The sequence below is a fragment of the Nematolebias whitei genome, chromosome 14, assembly GCF_014905685.2.
Source record: "Nematolebias whitei isolate Nwh7 chromosome 14, NemWhi1, whole genome shotgun sequence".
NCBI lineage: Eukaryota > Metazoa > Chordata > Actinopteri > Cyprinodontiformes > Rivulidae > Nematolebias > Nematolebias whitei.
The window spans coordinates 22299788-22319342 of record NC_056511.1 but is presented as its reverse complement, the minus strand read 5'-3'; the positions used below and the strand labels follow the sequence as shown (position 1 = coordinate 22319342).

Below are 19555 nucleotides of genomic sequence, written 5' to 3'. Positions count from 1 at the left end.
AGTCATGAATCATTTTGTGTGCTCACATGTGCGTGTGCTGCACTGTGCCCGTTGTTTCAGAGCAGGATGGGAGCCCACACATGTGAACAAGCTGCTGTTAGGACTCAGGCTCCCAGGGGGCAGCAGGAGGTCAGAACCAGTTTGTAGATTTGTTTGTTGTCCTGCTTGGTCTCTGGTCCATTGGAGGGACGGGGAGGGTAACCCACCGGGCCATGAGCAGAGCAGTCTGTGAGCGGTGTAGTTCAGAGCCGCCTCCACAGAGCAGGAGGGGGAACCATCGGGGGGGTCTGCAGGGACAACATAAAGCGTAATAGAGCAGTGATGCACAAAGTGGGGGTCACATGAGGTTTGTGAGTCTGTGTGAACAACATTTAAGCTGTTTGATGAGGTTTATACAGAATCAAATGATGCTGTGTTTTGTTATGATGTGTTATTTTTGCAGACAGCACAAGGAGCAAAATGCTTCAAATTCTAACTGAACAGAATCACAAGCCGCTGCTCGTTGTCTACAGAATAAAAGACACACCATTAAAAATTGTAAAGCAGTTAAACTTGAGTTTGTGCATTAGCACATCCATTTTTTGTCTTTAGTCCTACACAGGTTGGAGCAGAAAGAGCAGCAGAAAGGAGGAGGGTTTGAGGTCAAAGGTCACACTCACAGTAGACCGTCAGACGGATGGTTCTGCTGGAGTTCGTGTTCAGGTAAGGGTTTCGTGTCAAGCAGGTGTAGTCTCCAGTCTGGTTGCGGAGGATCTTTTTGACGGTGAACTGCGGCCCGCTGTGGATCTGGGAGTTGTTGCAGAACCAGACATACCGACTGGCTGGATTGGACCGAGCATCACATGACAAAGTAACGTTTTCTGTCTCCAGAGTTGAGAACCCGAGCTCTGTTATTGTGTATGGAGTCACGTTTATCTGAGGAACATCTGGACCATCTGAGGAGGAACAACATGGAAACAGCGAAGACATTAAAACAGATGTGTCGTAGACTGGAGAAAAGAGTTTCAGGACTTGAACTTAAAATGAGGTGCTTCCTGCTCAGTTTTTACTCTTTAACTTTAGTTTCTGTTATTCCTCTGGTAAACTTACATGTGACGTTCAACAGCAAGCTCTCAGAGCTCTCGTTGTTGACAGCGTTACTTGCCACACAGCGGTACCAGCCCGTGTGGTTTCGGTTGATGCCAGTTATGGTGACAATGCTGCTGTTGCCCTTTGAGAAAGTTGTGACGTTTCCACTGGGGGCTTCACGTTGCCACGTGTACTGGATCGGCTCTGACCCATTTTCCACTTTGCACTGGATCCACATGTCTGAGCCTTCTACAGGGTACTCATCTTTTATGAGGAGGTATGGCTTACTGACGGGGACTGTAAACACAAACATGCAGGTCAGCAAACTGTATTTTGTGTCTGATAAAGAAAAAAAACAGTTTTCAGTAAATAAATTATCATTTTACAAAGTTTGTCCATTTTTTCAACTTCCTTTCATAAGCTTTATAATAGTTGATGTTCCTGATTCTTAACTTTGGCACCTGGCAAACCTCTTTGTATTGCAGGAGGTCCATAAATAAATGTTCAATCTAAATTTGACCACTGAAGGACGTAGGGACATACAAAGGCCTGAGGGCACCAGAGGCCTCAGCTGTCAGGCTTTTGTGCTCCAGAAAAAGGATCCAACAACATTTTTTTCAATAGAAACCTCCGTTCACCCCTCAGCAGTCCTCCAGACTTTGGTAGAACACTTTAATAGCCAAAGAAAAAATTAATGGTGGAGGAATCTCACTGAGATGGCTCAGTTGGTAGAGCTGTTGCCTCTCAGTGAGAAAGTTGCCGGATCGAATCCCTGCAACATTTCTGGGTGGAGTTTGCATGTTCTCTCCGTGCATGCGTGTGTTTTCTTCGGGTGCTTCAGTTTCCTCCCACAGACCAAAAAACATGCATGTTAGGCTGATTGCTAACTCTAAATTGTCTCTAGGTGTGAGTGAGAGAGTGAATGGTTGTTTGTCTCGTTTGTCTCTATGTGTCCCTATGATGGACTGAAGACCTGTCCAGGGTGTCCCCCGCCTCTCGCAGTGACTGCTGAACATGGGCACCAGTGACCCTCGTGAACCAAAATGGAAGAAGCGGGTAAAGATAATGGATGGATGGATGGATGGAATGAATCACAATGAACCCAGCTGTAGAAGAAACTAGAGGTCTAGTCACATGAGGATTTAAACTTCCCAGCAGAACTTGATTGCTTCAGGTGAACATCAGAACATTAGTTCTGATGGATTTAAACAGTACCTCCACTTTGTCTCTTTTTGGCCTGGATTAACAGTTCCTGATCATCTGACAAGAAACACTGATAAAGGCATTGCATAGTTTAACATCTCTGCAGTACTTTGACCTGTCTGTGACCAGTTTACAAACAGTATTTCTCCATGGTCAGTGTCCTCAGTATCATTGAGGAATCCCCTCTTTTGGACATAAGGTGGCATTATCTGCAGAATCTAGAGAGCTAATCTCTCCAGAGTTTCTGGGATAGGTTGGTGAGAGAATGTCAACCAATGTAATCCACGTCCATTGATTCACATTCTGTTTATGTGAATAAACAATAAATAAAATTGACTTGAAATGAATTGATTTCACCTTAGAAGATTTAGAGAATATCAGAGATAAAGTTATCCGATGTGCATGGGAAAATCCAAACCACTGCTGGTCCCTAACAAACTCCATGTGAACCTTATGAGGAAACATTTTTGTTAGAAGTGTGTGTGTGTGGGGGGGGGGGAGGGGGGGGGGTTGTATGAAATAAACTGACTGAATAAACAATTTGCCAGGTTTGGATGTGTTCTATATATAGAGGACATCTTCCAGTCAGTCTTGGGCAGATCTTGATGGTTTTTTGTTTGTTTGTTTGTTTGTTTGTTTAGTCTTACTATTCTCCATAAAGCTTTGTCTTATTAAATTTGATGAAATCTACACCTGATTGTTTGTGAATCTTTTTTTTTTCTCTGCCACACACCTCTAAAGGGAGCTAGTAGGATGCAAACTCAGTTTTGGAACAATTCAAACTGGAATGTGCAAGAATAACATCGATGAAGGTGCTGCTGCTGCTCCTTGTCTCATTTTCACATGGCTTCTTTAAGCTCAGGTCTTTTTAGAGGTCCAAGAGTTAAGCAGAGTAAAACATGGTTCTGCACATCCTTCTAGGGTTTCAGTTTTTTCTAAGCAAAACTGTTGGTTGGTTAAGGACTGGGGAGGTTTTGTCACAACCTGTTTCTGAGAAGACACAATTCAAACCAGTCAAATCAAGAAAGAAAATGATTAAATCAAAAGTCTGACAGCATTGCACTGAAGTGCACCAAGGGTGTCCAGTCCTGGTCCTGGAAGGCCACTATCGTGCAGGTTTTACTTGTTTCTTGCTCCAACACACCTGGCTCAATGGTTGAATCACCTCTTTATGTCCTGCAGAAGCCTATTGATTCAAACCAGGTGTGTTGGAGCAGAGGAACCATGCAGTGGCCCTCCAGGACCAGGACTGGACACACAAGGTAAACCCTACCTTGGACAAAAAGGTGCACGTAGTAATAGAAGGCCAAGACTCCATCTTTATTGTCGAAGAAGGCCTGGCAGGTGAACAGGCCATGAGCAGCCAGAGGAAGTCTGTCGAAGCTCAGTGCCGCTCGGTCTGAGATGACTGTCAGAGGTCCAATCGTCTCGGCCAGCTGCTGGATCCTGGGCCCTTTCCCCAGGTCATACACCACGGCTTTGATACTGTCTGTGCCGGGCTTGGTGAAGCTCCAGATGTAGATGTCAGGTAACCTTGGCCCGCATTCCAGGAGGACCAGATGGTCCACCACTCCAAACACGTTGGTGTCATTATAAACCACCTCACCAGTGTGATTTATCTGAAGAGCTGGAGGAGAGAGATAACACAATGTCGTGTGTGTGTGTGTGTGCGTGCGTGCGTGCGTGCGTGCGTGCGTGCGTGCGTGCGTGCGTGTGTGTGTGTGTGTGTGTGGTGTCAGTGTCCAGCAGCAGGATGGATTACACAGCAGGTCTCAAAGAGAGTGTATTATAATTTATCGCTTACAATTTAAATACACACTCTTGTTTTTCCTTTGAGTCACACACATTTAGTTTCCTTTGTCTCAGCCATCATATCATGATCACAGTGTCATACAAGATCATTTCAATAGAAATATAATTCAACCAACTGATGTGTAAGTGCTGAATTCAGTCATTTACCATAAATATGACAAATATATTTCCTTTTAAAGATAAATATTCATAATAATAAATGAAATAATGAAAGTTCTTACCATTTGCTGTGACACTGACCAGATTAGTTGCAAGATAAATAAAGGCCGGTCCTAAGACTTGGGCCACCATGATATCATGATGATCTTGAGTCCAGCATCGTCTTTACTCCAAAAGTTGTAATAATAATTTTAAAAAAGTCTTCAGGCATCAAAAACCATCTTCTTTCTTTTCTGGAGTTGTGTTTTCTCTCTTTGTGATCCAACAGTGTTTTTTTACTAATCCTTCTGCAGGTACAAACACTTCAATAGCCTGTTATTGGGCACAAAGAAGGGTAAATAATCAGATTTAGGCACATCGATGGATGTTTTTCTTCTCCTGTGTCCTGCTGAGCCTCCTTCTTTTGCCTGCAGGGTTAGAGTAACACAGTGATAGTAAGCTCATCTATTATACACCATGTTAGCATGGCTGAATGCTTTAGATTTCCAGACCCATGCAACATACCTGCACTTTACAGAACACAGTCAGGATTGTTTTCAGCTGATAAAAATGATGCTGTTTTTACCATGAAGTTCTTTTGGTTAGAACTTTTGATCTTTAGCTCCATTAAATTCTCCAATTCTGAAGTGAACACTAAAAATAGCAAACTGCTGTAATTAGGTGTAATTTGATCAGTGATGTCTCTTATTTGCATGTTATTGTGAAACTCCATATTGTATTGAGTTTGTGAATGTGGAATATTAAAAAACAACATATTATTATTTATTTTTATTTGTTTTGTGGCTGTACATCACAATCTAAAGTGTTTTAAGTGCCTTGCAAGTCATTTTGACCCAAGAGCAACAGAAGGGTGAAGGGCACTAAATAAATAACCACATAATTTATAATGAATTCTTCAAAAAGACTCCTTTCATGTTGTTTTACCAAACTGAGTTTTGTCATGACTCCGGTCCTCTTGGCTGAGGTTTAAAATTAAAGGCTTTATATTCTAATCTCAATGGTCACGTCAGGACTACAGCGGCAGAGTAACCTCTACTGATGGGATTAGGATTAAAATAGATTTACATCTTGTAGAGATGAGTTAGTTTTGTTTTTTTTCACAGTACTGTGTAACCTGAGCGTCTTACATTTAAAAACAAAAATAGCGTTAGAAGTGGGAGTAAAAAAGTTTACATCAAGAGAAAGAGGCAAACTGTAAAAAACATAAAATAAATAAAAGCAAAAGAATGTCATGTGATATGTCAGACCCAAATGTGAGGAGGGTAGATATCAGTTTTCCTCACCTGTAAGGATGAAACAGTGACGACAGCTCATAATGAATCTTGATTCAGTGAACTGAGCCCAACGGTCCGGCTCCCTGTAAAGTGATGGACGACTCATCGTCAACAGCATCTTCAGAGAAGAACGCTGCAACAGGGTGGAAACTGACCACCAGGCAAAAGGCCGAGGATGTCGATGAGAATGAAAAAGCACTGATGAGTAAACAATATCATATTCTAATTTTTTGTGGCTCATCAGAAATTATGCCCTGATCAGGTAAACATCTCCAAAAGTGTTCAACAAAACTTGACTTTATCACATGTCCAAGTAGAGTTTATGTCAAACTGTGATGAAATACATGAGATTTTACATGTCTTTAATCAGAAAGCCTGTTTTTTGCTTTTTTTTTTCAGCAACATTCCTACATGACTGAAGATGCCAAATGTTTCAAGAAAATTATTTGAAATGATTGAGCAGCTGAGTTGGGTACGATGGTGAGCCCATGAAAATCTTCTCTGGCAACACCAAGCAACTTATTCTGCTGTTTGGTGTCATTTATTAGATTAAATTATTAAAATATGAAGAAAGAAAGTCATATCTGCAATTTAAAAAGTAATTGGGGGTTTCGGTAGCATGTGGAAGAACCATACACAGCCACAACAGCCTGGTGCCTCATTCTCATGCTGCTCTCCAGTACTGTCACACACACGCCAATATCTCATTCATCAAACAACATTCTCTAAAAAATAATCTGTCTCTTTGTTTAAGTTTTTAAACAAACAGAAATGTTTTAAAAATCATAAAAGACCTAAAACAGGACAGGTTTATGATTTAAAGTCATACAGTGAGGAAAAAAGGTTTGTGCCTTTTTATGCAGTGGATGGATAAAATCAGCACAAAATACCTAAAAAGTGGTGGAAAAAGTGGATTAAAGCTGAAATTAATATAAAGAAACTGAAACATCTGGTTTGAACAGTATTTTTTTCTCTGCTTGGTTTGTGATTGTTGGCGCTCATTTGTAAAAAAAGTTTTCAACTTTTCATGTGCTCAAATACAGCATGTGAAATGGTACCTATAAGAATATTCTTGTAAAACTTGTGCAACAAAGTGATACATGTGATTATTTTTTTATTAAATTCTAAATTTCCAGTGTTTGTCCAACAGTAATAAATAACACCGACTGAAACGTGACTTTTTCATAAATTCTCTTGAGATATAAATTCATTTTATGACAGAAAAAATCAAATAAAACAACAATGATACAAAACACAACAGAAGTTTTACATGAACCCAAGAGGTGAAATAAAACGTCAAAGGAGTGGTTTTATATACAACACAGAGTGAATGAATCAAAGGTAAATGGAATTTTCACAAACTGTTGCTAAGAATTTCTCTTTTATTAATTTATTTTTGTACAAAATGATGCAACAGTGGAGGAAGTAGAGAGAGCAACATCCAGGTAATCCTTTCAGTTGGATCAAATTAAATATATTTAATTCCATCTATGATATACTTTATTTAAATGAATCTCCTCTATCCTGAAACCTAAATATCAGATTAAAATCCACTTGCAGGTAGGAGAACAAAAAACCTCACACAAATCACTTTAAAAGTCCAGCAACAGAACAACCAGTGACCTTTGACCTCTGATTCATCAGGGGTAGAGCCACAAACTCCAGCTCCTCCTCCTCGTTTAGGTTTGACCTGCAGTTTCTGTTGTTCCTCAGAGGAGAAGCCTGAAGAGACGTCCTTCAAACATACTGCTCTTTAGGAAACGTGTACGACCCCACTCCTGGGGGGGGAGAGGACAGACCCGGCACAGATGGGTATTTAAAAACGGTTGTGCTGTGCGACGGAGGAAGGAAGTTGTTTTTGGATGGGGTGCTGGTGGAGCTGGAGCTTAACGTTGGCATCGTTTGTGTCTGTGGGGTTTGGTAGGGCTGCTGGGGCAGGAAGGACAAGGGGGGGTTGATTGGGGGGGAGTAGGGTTCTGGATAATCCTCCTTGTTGCAGGCCAGTCTGTAGCTCACGTAGTCAGCTGTGTTTGGAAGTTCCTCATAAAACCGCCCTGGGTGCTGGAAAGAAATCAGAGACATTTGTTCCAATTAAAACAAGAGAGATGTTGTTCGTGTGTGAATCACTGATGAAGGTTTTCTGCTGAAAACGTTTGAGAGTTGGATCTGAACAGCTGACATTTACGCAAAGCAGGAAAATAAAAGCTGAAAGCAGCAGGAAAACAGCTGAAATGTGTGGAAAAAGCTGAAATGTTGCAAAATTTGTAGAATATATACAAGGCTGAATACATTACAAAAAATTTTAAATAGCAACAAAGACGGTGAAATCAGCACAAACAATAAACAGCTGAAAAAGCTTTTTTTAAAGCTGAAATTAGTTGAAAGAGGTTGAAAGGAGAGTAAAAAGTAAAGAAAATATTCGAAAGCTGCATAAAAAGCAAAAATTTGCTCAAATTAAAAAAGCAGAAAAAAATAGCAAAAATCAGCACAAAATACCTAAAAAAGTGTCTGAAAGAGCTGAAATTAATAGAAAGAAACTGAAATGAGCAAAAAAAGTAGCAGAAATATCTATAAAATAACCCTAAATAGCAGAAAAAGGTAAAAAAAAACCAACTATGTAGCATCAAAAGTTGAAATTATTCGAAAGAAGCACAAAAGTCCAAAATTAGCTGAACGTTTTGATTTATGATTTGTTGAATTTGAACAAAAATTGAGGAACGAATTACGCACTGAAAAACTTATAGAAGAAAAATAAATAAAAATAAATAAATGCGAGAATGATTTAAAATGATTTAAAAACTTTTATACAATTAGGAGACAAAAGTGTGTTGTTCATGTTTTAAAAGTTCTAAACCTTCCGAATGTTTAGAGGAACTATTTTTTTATTTTATTGTTGTCCAAAATACAATAAAAGAAAAGCTAGGAAAGGGCCTGCATGGGACAAAGCTGCACAAAAACACCCATGCAGGCTATTTTGATATTGTTTGTAGTGAAATGTTGTGTGGATTCAGGTGCAGGCATTCAAAAAGCAATTCAGTGCCATCAGAGACTGTATCATTAAATGATGATTGATTAAAAGTGCCAAACTCAAGGCCCAGGGGCCAAATGTGGCCCTCGTTGACATCTTAGCTGGCCCCCAAGATGTTTCTTTAAATGTAAAATACTTTTATCACTTTAATTTTTTCAGTAATATTTGATTATGATGTCAAAAGTGCAACAGAGAAGATCAAATGAGACCAGTCAAACTCTTGTCGGGGAACCTGCAACCAAGAAAAGATGTCGGGTATCTAACTTGAATTAATGTAGATTCTGAAACCAACCCTTAGTTTGAAAAATGTTTTAATTTTGGCCCCCTTTTGTAATTGGGTTTGACACCCCTGCACTAGAGAGACACAAATGTAAAAAAAAAAATCCTCAATTTAATAATCTGGTGGATTTGCACTGAGACAGATCTGACTGCAGAGGGAAGCAAACTCTTCTAAATGTTTTCTTCTTGAACTTCTGAGGCTGCAACATCAAGACCTGACTTTTTAAAAAAATATTCTCAATAAATGCTAAAGGTTTTATTCTACAATCGTGAGGGTTTTTTTTCTATTTAATCTAGAAGAAATATATTTATGTGCACCACAAAAAATATTTTTCAATGCATTTATTTAAAAAAAATAATTCATTTGCATGCTTTTTGTGCACATTATGACACAGTCCACACATTTTTATGGCACTACAAAAAGATATGAAGAGCAGGTGGTGTCAGTGACGATGAAGTGTCATTTGATGAAGATGAGCTCAGAGCGGCAATCTGACCAGATGAAGATGTTAGGACCACAGTGGTGGAACATCAACAGGAAACAGGTCAGAGTGAGAATGAGGGACTCGATGATGAAAATGGTTTAATTAGAGTTGGATGATTTATAACTTCATGACATCTCGTCTAGTTTGTAGTTTTTTTCATGTCCACACAAAGGTTGTTTATCCGTATGTACCTGCAGGTCCGTGTGTGGAGGTGCATGGTGGTCAAGATAAGGAGCATGTTACAACAAAGGTTTAAACGTTTTACCTTGAATCTCATGCTGCTGATCTGTTTCATGTTGCTGCTGATCTGTTTCATGTTGCTGCTGATCTGTTTCATGTTGCTGTATTCATTTGTACTCATCTGCTCACACAGACTCATGTTCGTGCTGCTGTTCAGCGTATTGTTTTGTACTATCAGTGCTTAGTGTATTCTTAGTTTAGCGTATTTCTTAGTTCATATCTTAGATCTTATTACTGTTTTTCTTTTACAATTTATAATTTTGTTGAATGTAACTGGGACCCTGTGTACACAATATTGTTCCGCCACATGTACCACATGTGATGTGAATGACAAATAAAGAACCTTGACCTTGACCTTGAATCAACACTGATCATAATGTTTTGATGTGATACAATATGTTTTGGTTATGTTTTATGATGGTTGCAATGAGGACAACAGATGAATATGCAGATGTGTGTTTTTAATTAATCTGAAATGTGAAATGCATAGAAAACAAGACAAATCAGATTTTTCAAGTGTTGGGTTAAAGAAGTTGCTGTTTCCAGTTAAAATATATATATTTTAGTTTTTGCATGAAAAAATCAAAGATTTTTTGTATTGCAGTGCAATGTTTTTTTTTATTTTTTTTTTTAGCCTTTATTTATCCAGGTTAGTCTCATTGAGCCACGAGAACTCATTTTCAAGAGAGACCTGTTTAGGGAGCACATGGTGGGGGTTAAGGGCCTTGCTCGTGGGCCCAGAGTGGGGTGAATGAGGGTGGGGGCAAGTGTGGGTGTTTCACCTACCCCACCCACAATTTTTGATGTTGTCGGGGCCAAGATGTGAACCGGCGATCTTCGGATCACAAGCCCACCTCTCTAACCTCTGCGCCACCACTCCCCCTTACAGTGCAATGTTGTCTTGAGGCAACAAACTGTCATTTAATAAATGAAATACATATGATTAAAAATGAGTATTGATATATATTTTCCTAATTGACATCACCCTAGAGGGCTGACCTGCTGGTCAAACTGTGTGAACATCCAGACAAACAGAACAGTTACCTGAATCTCATCTGTCCTTTTCCTGATCGGCAGTTTTCTAGACGGAGAACCACTTCTGATCAAAGGAGAAACGGGAAGAATAAAAGATGATGAGTCAGACAAACCGGCGTGTGGAGTTACATCATGCTTACGTACAAGGAGTCGTCTTTTCTGCTTCTTATCTTCAGCACCAGGACTGTGATTGTGATGCCCATCAGCACTCCGGCAGCCAATAATAAGGCGATGACGCTGATGACATCACCTGTCGCTATCTGTGGCAGAGGCTTTTCTAAAACATACAACAATAAAAACCAGAAACACATTCACTGTACAATAAATAGAAGCATCATGTCAGATAATGAAAATATAAAGTGAACGTCAGATAAGATGTTTACCTATAACGCTGACCTCCACTGAGGCTGATCTTGTCCCGATGCTGTTGGTGGCGTCGCACACGTACGTTCCCTGCAGCTCGTAGCTGACTGGACCTTTGAAGAGCAGGACGTTGTCTCGGACTTCGACGCTGCTCAGAATGGAGCCGTTGATCCTGTGGAGGACCAGAGCAGAACCACGAATCTGAACCCGTCTCTTGAGTCTAACTTTCAACTTCCATTTTACTATGATTAAGCATTTAATTAAATGTGTTGTTAGTAGGTGGACCATCTGCATAACAACAGATATTATTTTTCATGATTTTAGAAAAAATTAGTGAGTTGTTTTTATTTCATGTGAAATATAAAAGCCTCTTTTAAAGGTTTTGGCAGAAATTATGTTCTCGGATGACAAAGTCTCAAACTTATATTTATATGTTAGTTCTATAGCTTTTTGTTCGAAACTTGGTGTCCCTTACCACAATGTGGGTTACTGGGACCCCACCCAGGAGTCAGGCCTGCAGGGGCTCAATCACCTGGTGACCTGACCTCTACCATTTATTACATCCTGTGGGCCCACCACCTGCAGGAGGGGCCACACGGGTCAGGTGGTGCCATGGGTGGCTTTTGAAGGCGGGGGACTTGGTGCCCTGACCCAGGCTTACCAAAGCTCTTGGGACATGGAACATCACCCCTTTGGTGGGGAAGCTACCTGAGCTTGTTTGTGAAGTTGAGAGGTACTGACTAGATATACTTGGGCTCACCTCAGTGCACAGCATGGGCTCCAGAACCAGTCTCCTTGAGGGGGTGCTGGACTTTATTTCACTCTGGAGTCGCCCATGGTGAGAGGCGCAGGGCGTGAGGACAATAGATCAGTTTCAAAAGTAGTTACACCAGCATGCAAGGAAGTTTGTATGCATACAATAAGATCCACAAGCATACTGCAAGTTTTACAAATGTGCTTTACAAGATTCACAAATACATAAACAGGTTTTCATATCTAAACATTTCAATTTGCACTGGTAGAAAAATTCTGCTCATACAAATGATCAAATACATGTGCACAAATCATCTGCTCTGCACGGATCAGCTGCCTGTGAATGTGACTTTTTGAAACATAGGTGGCCCTCTAGAGTCACAAAGGTAATGCTGCATTCAAGACTGGTGAAAAGCTGGGACATCTGAGTCATACCAGATACAAAATACTGAATTATTGGAAAAAAATACTAATTTTAACTTGTCACAACACCTCATAACCCTTATATTAAAACACATATGCACATACACTTTAAAAATATTTTCCATATTTTATTTTATTCTTTTACTTTTTGATCCAGAATTTTTTTCCAGAAGAAGAATAATCTTCTCATTTTAGGTCGTTCATTTTCACCATGCAGTTCCCTTGATTAACATTTTGGAATCAGTGTTATAGGTTTGGTCTGAATTATGTCAGACCTGGCAACCCACATGGGACAGAGAGACAAGATGGAGAGTTAAAGCGAAACTTCACTATTTTCTATGCTGAGTTTTATGTTTCCTTTATTGTTTTTAATAAAGAAGAGTTTCAACATGGCACAAGGTGGCTCTGTTTTATTTTCATGGTTATTTAACAAGTTGGACTGTAGAGGAAAATTTGACAAGTTTTCTTCTACTACGGTACAAGAACTTGTTCGCCCATGAGTTCGGTAAAACTAGTAATGTTGATGTAAGCATGTCTTTTAATATAGAGGTTATGAGATACTGTACCAAGTTAGAAATTAGTCTTTTCCCAATTACTTGGTATATATGGTAAAACTCACATGGCCCAGAATTTCACCAACCTTGAATGCAGCATCACCTTTGACAATCTGAAGTGGCAAGAAAGTCTCAAAAGTCACATTCACAGGCAGTTGATCGTGTCAACTGATCCGTGCACATCAGGTGAATTGTGCACATGGGCTTGACAATTTGTAAGCACATAATATTCTTACTTGTACAAATAGAAATATGTACATTTGAAAACCTGTTTATGAGTTTGTAACATTAGTGGTACGCTTGTGGATCTTATTGTACGCACACAAATCTAATAAGCTGGTGTTACTACTTCTGATATTGGTTTATCTTTGTACAGGTCTACTTTTAGCCAACTCATAGCTTGGAGCCTATGAGTTTTAGTTTTCCCTTGTACATTTACCTCTCATTGGAGGGTAGCTTTATGCTTTCGGGTGGTGGGGACGAGGTCTGACATCTGTTCCTAGTATCCAGCCTTCTTGGAGTCCTGGAAGGAGCTCCAGCTGGAAACGCCATTGTTCCAACTGCCACGAGATGTTCTTTAATCTAACGTTGATAGCAAGAAGGCCATGGCCATGACGAGACATCTGTGGAGCTCTAAGGTTGAGGAGTTTATCGGTAATAAAGTCAAAACATTTGGCATCAGCTCACAAAACACAGAACCGGCAGATACTAGAAACATATCTGCAAGTTGGATTGACCTCTTTAAAGGTCACTATAAAGAAATGCTGATCAATATTTATTTTTCATAACACCAACTAGCAGCCATGAACTTTGCATGCTGTTGCCAAAATTTATGACAGTTAAAAGCATCTGATTCTAACAAAAGGAAATAAATGCTGAAGCACTGAGTCCTTTTCTCTGTTGGTGATCTAGTTCAGAAGGCATAAAGAAAATGGAAGTAGCAGTTTCAAATTGAAAAAATTAAAGTTTAAAAAGAACTGCACCTAGTATTGCAAGAAATGCAAATGAAAAACCCACATTTCTCTGAAAAAGAAAAGAAATACTTAAACAAATTCTGCAGCAGAGATAAACTTGGGGCAAAACCCTAAATAATGAAAACTTCCATAGAAAGAGTTACAAGAGTAAACCTGAATCTTCACCACAAAAGTAATCATCAGGCTATCTAATGGAGGTGATGGAGTTTGGACAATTTTATTTTGAAGCATGGCGCAAAATCAGAATATTATGTCTATAACTTCAAGATCAAGGTCTGGGCTTGAGTTTCTGTCACTGGGACAAATCCACCAGAACAGAGACAAACTTATTCAGTACTTTCTGAAAGCAGAAGCTGGAAATAACAAATAATTTTACAAGAGCTTTAATAACAAAATGTTACCTCAAAATCCACAATGTACTGCCTCAATAGTCTGCTTGTTAATCAGCTGAATTAACATTTATTATTTGTTTAAAGCATTATGACCAATTTGTAATATATAATACTATATATATATATATATATATATATATATATATAATGATACGACAGATGTGTTTGTGTAAGCTGTGACAAAATAAGAAACAGATGTGTGTGTAAGATTTGACAAAATAAGAAACAGATGTGTGTAAGGCGTGAGAAAACAAGAAACAGATGTGTGTGAGATGTGACAATATGAGAAACAGATGTGTGTGTAAGATGTGACAAAATAAAAAACATATGTGTATAAGACATGGCAAAACAAGAAACAGATGTGTGTAAGGCGTGAGAAAATAAGAAACAGATGTGTGTGAGATGTGACAATATGAGAAACAGATGTGTGTAAGACGTGAGAAGATAAAAAACAGATGTGTGTAAGACATGACAAAATAAGATACAGATGTGTTTAAGACGTGGGAAAATAAAAAACGTGTGTGAGATGTGACAAAATGAGAAACAGATGTGTGAAAGATGTGACAATATGAGAAACAGATGTGTGTGTGTGTGCGTGTGTGTGTGTGTGTGTGTGTGTGTGTGTGTGTGTGTGTGTGTGTGCGTGTGAAAGACGTAAAGAAATCATAAACAGGTGTGTGTAAAACTTGACAAAATCAGAAACAGGTGTGAGATGTGACAAAATGAGGAACAGATGTATTTGAAAGCCATCCAACAGATCCGCTCACATTCTCCACTGATACAAAGAGACGGGCGGGTTGGCATCAGCCTGGCAGCTCAGCTGGACATTCTCTCTGCTCAGGTACCAGTTTCCATCAAATCCTTCGATCGTCACCTCCGGCTCATCTGGTGGAAAAAATAAACAAGTAAATCAGCTTTTCATATTTTGCCTGGACTGTATAGTGTCTGAGAGAGGCTCACACTGTATGTCGAGGGTGACGCTGTCCGTGTACACCTCCTCGTTGTACATAGTGACACAGGTGAGTGTCTCCCGGTGGGTTTCTTTGCTTGGCACCAAGACATAGTCGCTCTGGACGGTGACGGTCCCGTCTGGGTTTGCGTATTCTCGGGTGGTCACCTCTCCGGGGACCCTCGTCTCCCACCTGCTCACAATCAGGAAGATTTTGATACAAACAGTACAAAGATGCGTGTGTGAAAAGTAAAGGACAGTGATTCGAAGAAGTAAGATTAAATCACGCATGAACACACACCTGATGGTTCCAGGTGGTTTTCCATTGGCAGAGACACAGGTCGCTACTGGAGTCTTGAGGTTGGAAGAACGAGCCACCAGCGTTGGTGTGGACAGACTCATCTGAGTTGTCGGACGCACTGAGAGAATATGATGAAAATTATTAATATTAATAATCACATTTCAAACTATCCAGAGTTAAATGACACAGGACTTCTCCAAAAGGTAAAGTCAAACCCTATTAAAGCATTTGTGTGAAGATATAAGCCTTTAGACACTTTAATATTTTCTTAATGGGTGCATATTTATGCAAAATTATGATTTTACTTTCTTATCACAAAAAAATCAGATGTAGCCTGAATTTAAAGACCTGAAATATTGTCTTCATACTTACAGAAAATAAGAAACAAAAAGAAAACACAACAAAGCTACACTATGTCTTACCTAATTAAATGTACTTTAATCCATTTGCACAGGTCAAAACAGTGTCCTGTCAGTGTCATGTTCTAAAATTTATTATGGTGTTCTGCAGGGTTCTGCTCTCAGTCCAGTTCTGTTCTCCTAATTTATGCTTCCATTAGGCTGCATTGTTAGAAAGTATACGTAACATACACTACCATTGTTAGGTTGATGACAGTTTTATTTATCGATGATATGTTCTATTTATGGTCTTCTATTGTCTTTAGTTTTTTACATTGTTAAACACTTTGAGTTACCTCTGTGTTTGAAAAGTGCTATGTGCGTATATTTGAGTTTAGGTGAGGTGAACTTAAGTCTTAATGTTTTATGTCTTAATTGTAAAAAAAAAAAAGATTGAAGAAGGCAGTAATCCTAGCTTTGTGAGTCTTCTGAAATAAAGTGCTTGCAAATAAAAAAGTTACACATATTCAAATTCAAAGGTCATTTAGCTTTTATGAGTGGCCTTTAATACAAACTAAACTACTAAACACCTTTTGTTGCAAAACAAACAATAAAAAACACAATGACAGATGATTTTGACTTTTTTTTTTAGAGTTTAGTCCTGTTTGAACTCCGAAAATGAAAATTTGTGATTCTTTAAAAGAGCCCTTTAAAACCCTATGCTCAGATTATCACTGGAAAACACTGTCTTTTTGAACGTTTTAAAATATTAATAAAACCATTCTTAATAGTCAAATGGCAGTGATATAAAGTTTAGGAAAAAAGCAAAAACAGCACCCCATATATATATATATAAGTTATTGCTCACAATGTGCATGGACTGATGAATGAAGCATACTGCTTGCTTATTTTTGCAAAACTAAAACCTCCCAGTTATTTATGTTCCAAAAAAGAAAAACTGTTATCAGTAACTTGACCAAATTCCACTAAACATCTCAATCTAAGCTAAACGCGCACATCCCGCATTTCCAGGTGGAATCGCCTGTCCTCACCATAGACACTGAGGTTCACCATGTTCTCTCGGTTCCCCGCAGGGAACGTAGTGTATTCACAGATGTACGTGGCTTCGTCAGACAGGCGCAGCGACGAGAAGATGATGGTCGTGTCTTCCAGATTCGGAGTTCGTCGTCTGACTGCTGCATTCTTGAAGATGACTCTGTCCCTGTACGGGGGGGCCACGGACACACCGAGGGACGGGTTGGCAATTGCAACGTTCTGCTTGGTGCCGTTCACCAGTTTCTGCCACGTTACCTTCAGAAGAAAGGATGGAGGAAAGAGTTAATGATGGAGCAATATTTTGTGACAGTTGTAAACATAAGTGGAAATAAAATGTTTCAGTCTAAAAATCATGATAATGTGTTTGGACCAGTGATCTTGTCCTTACAGTCTGACCTTTCTCGGTAGATGCTCACTGTTTATGTTTCTTATGGCAGTCCATAAAATATTGACAACAGTTCTGTTTACATAAAACCTGTTGTCAGTGCTTTCCCATCCAGCTCATGTGTAATGTAACAAATCTCAGTCCGGTCTCCATTTCCTTTTCCTGAGAATGGTTTCTTGTCTCTCATCCATCCACTACAAACATCTCCGATGACATTTCAGTCATCAGGAGCATCAGAGCTGGATTTCAGATTAAGTTCTTTGTTTTTCCTTTTGTCTGGAGTTTTATGAACTCAGTTTATGATGCTCCAAATGTTTCTATGAGAATTCTCTGATTGGTGTAAAAACACAGTCATATATCTTGCTTTGAATATCTGTTTGGATATAATCAAATATAATGAAACAAATTCTGTGATTTTTGCAACAGGCTGCAGAACAAAGAACCTAAAGATGTGTCGTGTTAATTTGCTAAGTTGACAGAGTTGACCCTCTTCTCTTTGGAGCAGAGGTAAAAAGAGACTCAGAGTTGAAACATTAAATATTCATTTATCAGCTGACTGTGATTCACCAGGAATGACCTTGGAAAATGTTTGTTTTTTTGTTTGTTTGTTTGTTTGTTTGTTTGTTTGCATAGAAGCACTGTCCTGGTTCTGCTAGGTCAGATCAGCATCATCCCACCACAGTTTGTCCTTGTTATGTTCCTGCAGTCAAAGCAAAATCATTTTAACACCAACTTTCTGGGAAAGAAGCGACTTGCTCACTTGAAACGAAATACATTTTTTATTGAGACACGACGACGAGGTGGTAAATTGTTCCTGACTTCTCCAGGAACTTACAGAAAGGTAGTGATGTCAGATTGACAGCTGCTGCTGCTCCAGCCAGGCAGCCATCTCTGTTTACCTGGAGACAGGTTTCTTTTTGCTTTGAGTAAAACTTTCTTCAGATATTCCACATTTATTAACACCACGACATGATTGAAGTGGTGGATGAAACACCTCAGTTGTTGGACTGTTATGAGGTGGAAACTAATCTTTTCTGTAAAAGTTTCTAAACAATTAATATCCTACCTGTTGTACATAGCTCTTTGAATGACCTCATTTTGGAGAAATAAAGTTTTATTCTGAGTCGACTGATGAATACTGACTCACAGCGTCAGTTTCACTTCACACAATGCATGGGAAGTGCTATAGCTAGCTACTACTGCCACTCCTTGCATGTGGAAATGACCACAGAGCTCATAGAATGCATTTCTTTCATTAATTCTGTGCTGCAGCTGATTACCTGGGAGATCTTGACAGGTGGTTTGCTGTTGATGAACCGACAGCGAAGATCCACCTTTGAGCCAACATACCCAGACTTCCCATCATCCATCTCTACCTTCTGTCCACCTATTCCTGGAATAGATACACAAAAAGATGACATAAAAACACTTCCTCTCATGTGTTGATCAAAGCGACAGTCCTGTGAGTTGTAATCAAAACGTGCTGATCTTTGACACGAGCAGGGCGTTCAGGTGCAGGTGAACTGAGATCAACGATCATGGATTAGTTAGAGGTATAAATAAGCAGGATTTATTTAGGTTCTCTTCCCACTGACTTACTGATCTGCTACAGCAGAGTGACACTCACTGATGTACTGAGTGTCCACAGAAACAGAGTCCTGTGCTCTCTCTCGAGCCTGTCAGAAGCTGTTGATTAAACCTGAAACAAAGCAGCTCCGCTGAGCAAAACCGTCCAGAACAAAGACTGTCCTAATTCTTAAACATTATCAACACACACAAACACACAGCTCCCCCACAGAATCCGACCATGCATTCTTTGCATGTATAATGTAAACACTTTACATTTTTATGAATAAGTTATTTTATTTACTCGAGACATTGTTTCTCAGGAATGTCCTGAACCTGTTCATGATATTAAAATTACACAGTGTGTATCTGGTCTTTACACGAGGCTTTGTAATGTTTGAAAATGTGTACTCAGATGTCTTACAGTCAAAAAACTGCACCGAAATGAGACAAACGTTAACGAGCGGTACTTCGATGTCCCCCGTCACTGAGGGGTTTAAATAGTGACTGTTTGTAGTTTACAAGATGAGTGTTTTTCTGAACTGGAATTGAACAGGGAATGGAAGTAAATCTAAATGTTTTTGGTGAAAGATAATCAAAATGGGAGGAGTTACATTGTGGAGAAGAACAAAGGGTGTTTTTATTGTTTTGATTTTTTTTATTATCTGAGACAGCGTAGAGTGACAGTTCCTGGAGAGTGGAGGGAGAAACTTAATCCACAACCATGTGCACTGGAAGAGCTGGTGGTCTTGGCCCACATAGATTAATCTTCAGCCATTCCAACCATGAGAGGAAATTATACTTAAAAGCAATAAAAAAAATTTAAAAAGCTAGAAAACATAGTTTCTTCAAATTGTAGGGGTGGCTGATTTACATACATACATACATACATACATACATACATACATACATACATAC

The 19555-nt window shown here is 39.2% G+C and overlaps 2 protein-coding genes across 2 annotated transcripts in view; both read right to left on the bottom strand.

Moving 5' to 3' along the window:
- The window catches only part of LOC119420040 (V-set and immunoglobulin domain-containing protein 10-like 2), a 29185-nt gene extending 24811 nt beyond the window's left edge, over positions 1-4374 (bottom strand). Inside the window, exons 1-5 of the mRNA XM_037687408.1 lie at positions 4305-4374; positions 3545-3898; positions 1090-1365; positions 660-935; positions 27-287 (exon numbers count right to left, since the gene is read on the bottom strand). Coding sequence (XP_037543336.1) covers positions 27-287; positions 660-935; positions 1090-1365; positions 3545-3898; positions 4305-4374 — 1237 coding nt within the window. The remainder of the gene's footprint in view (positions 1-26; positions 288-659; positions 936-1089; positions 1366-3544; positions 3899-4304) is intronic.
- Positions 4375-6974: 2600 nt separating this feature from the next.
- nectin1a (nectin cell adhesion molecule 1a) lies at positions 6975-18492 on the bottom strand. The gene is made up of 9 exons (XM_037687407.1): positions 18352-18492; positions 16683-16941; positions 15293-15410; positions 15003-15184; positions 14810-14927; positions 10967-11118; positions 10728-10860; positions 10593-10647; positions 6975-7577 (listed from the first exon to the last, which is right to left on the bottom strand). The coding sequence occupies exons 1-9, from the start codon at positions 18490-18492 to the stop codon at positions 7254-7256; spliced, it is 1482 nt and encodes a 493-aa protein (XP_037543335.1). The 3' UTR covers positions 6975-7253.
- Between the last annotated feature and the right edge of the window lie 1063 nt (positions 18493-19555).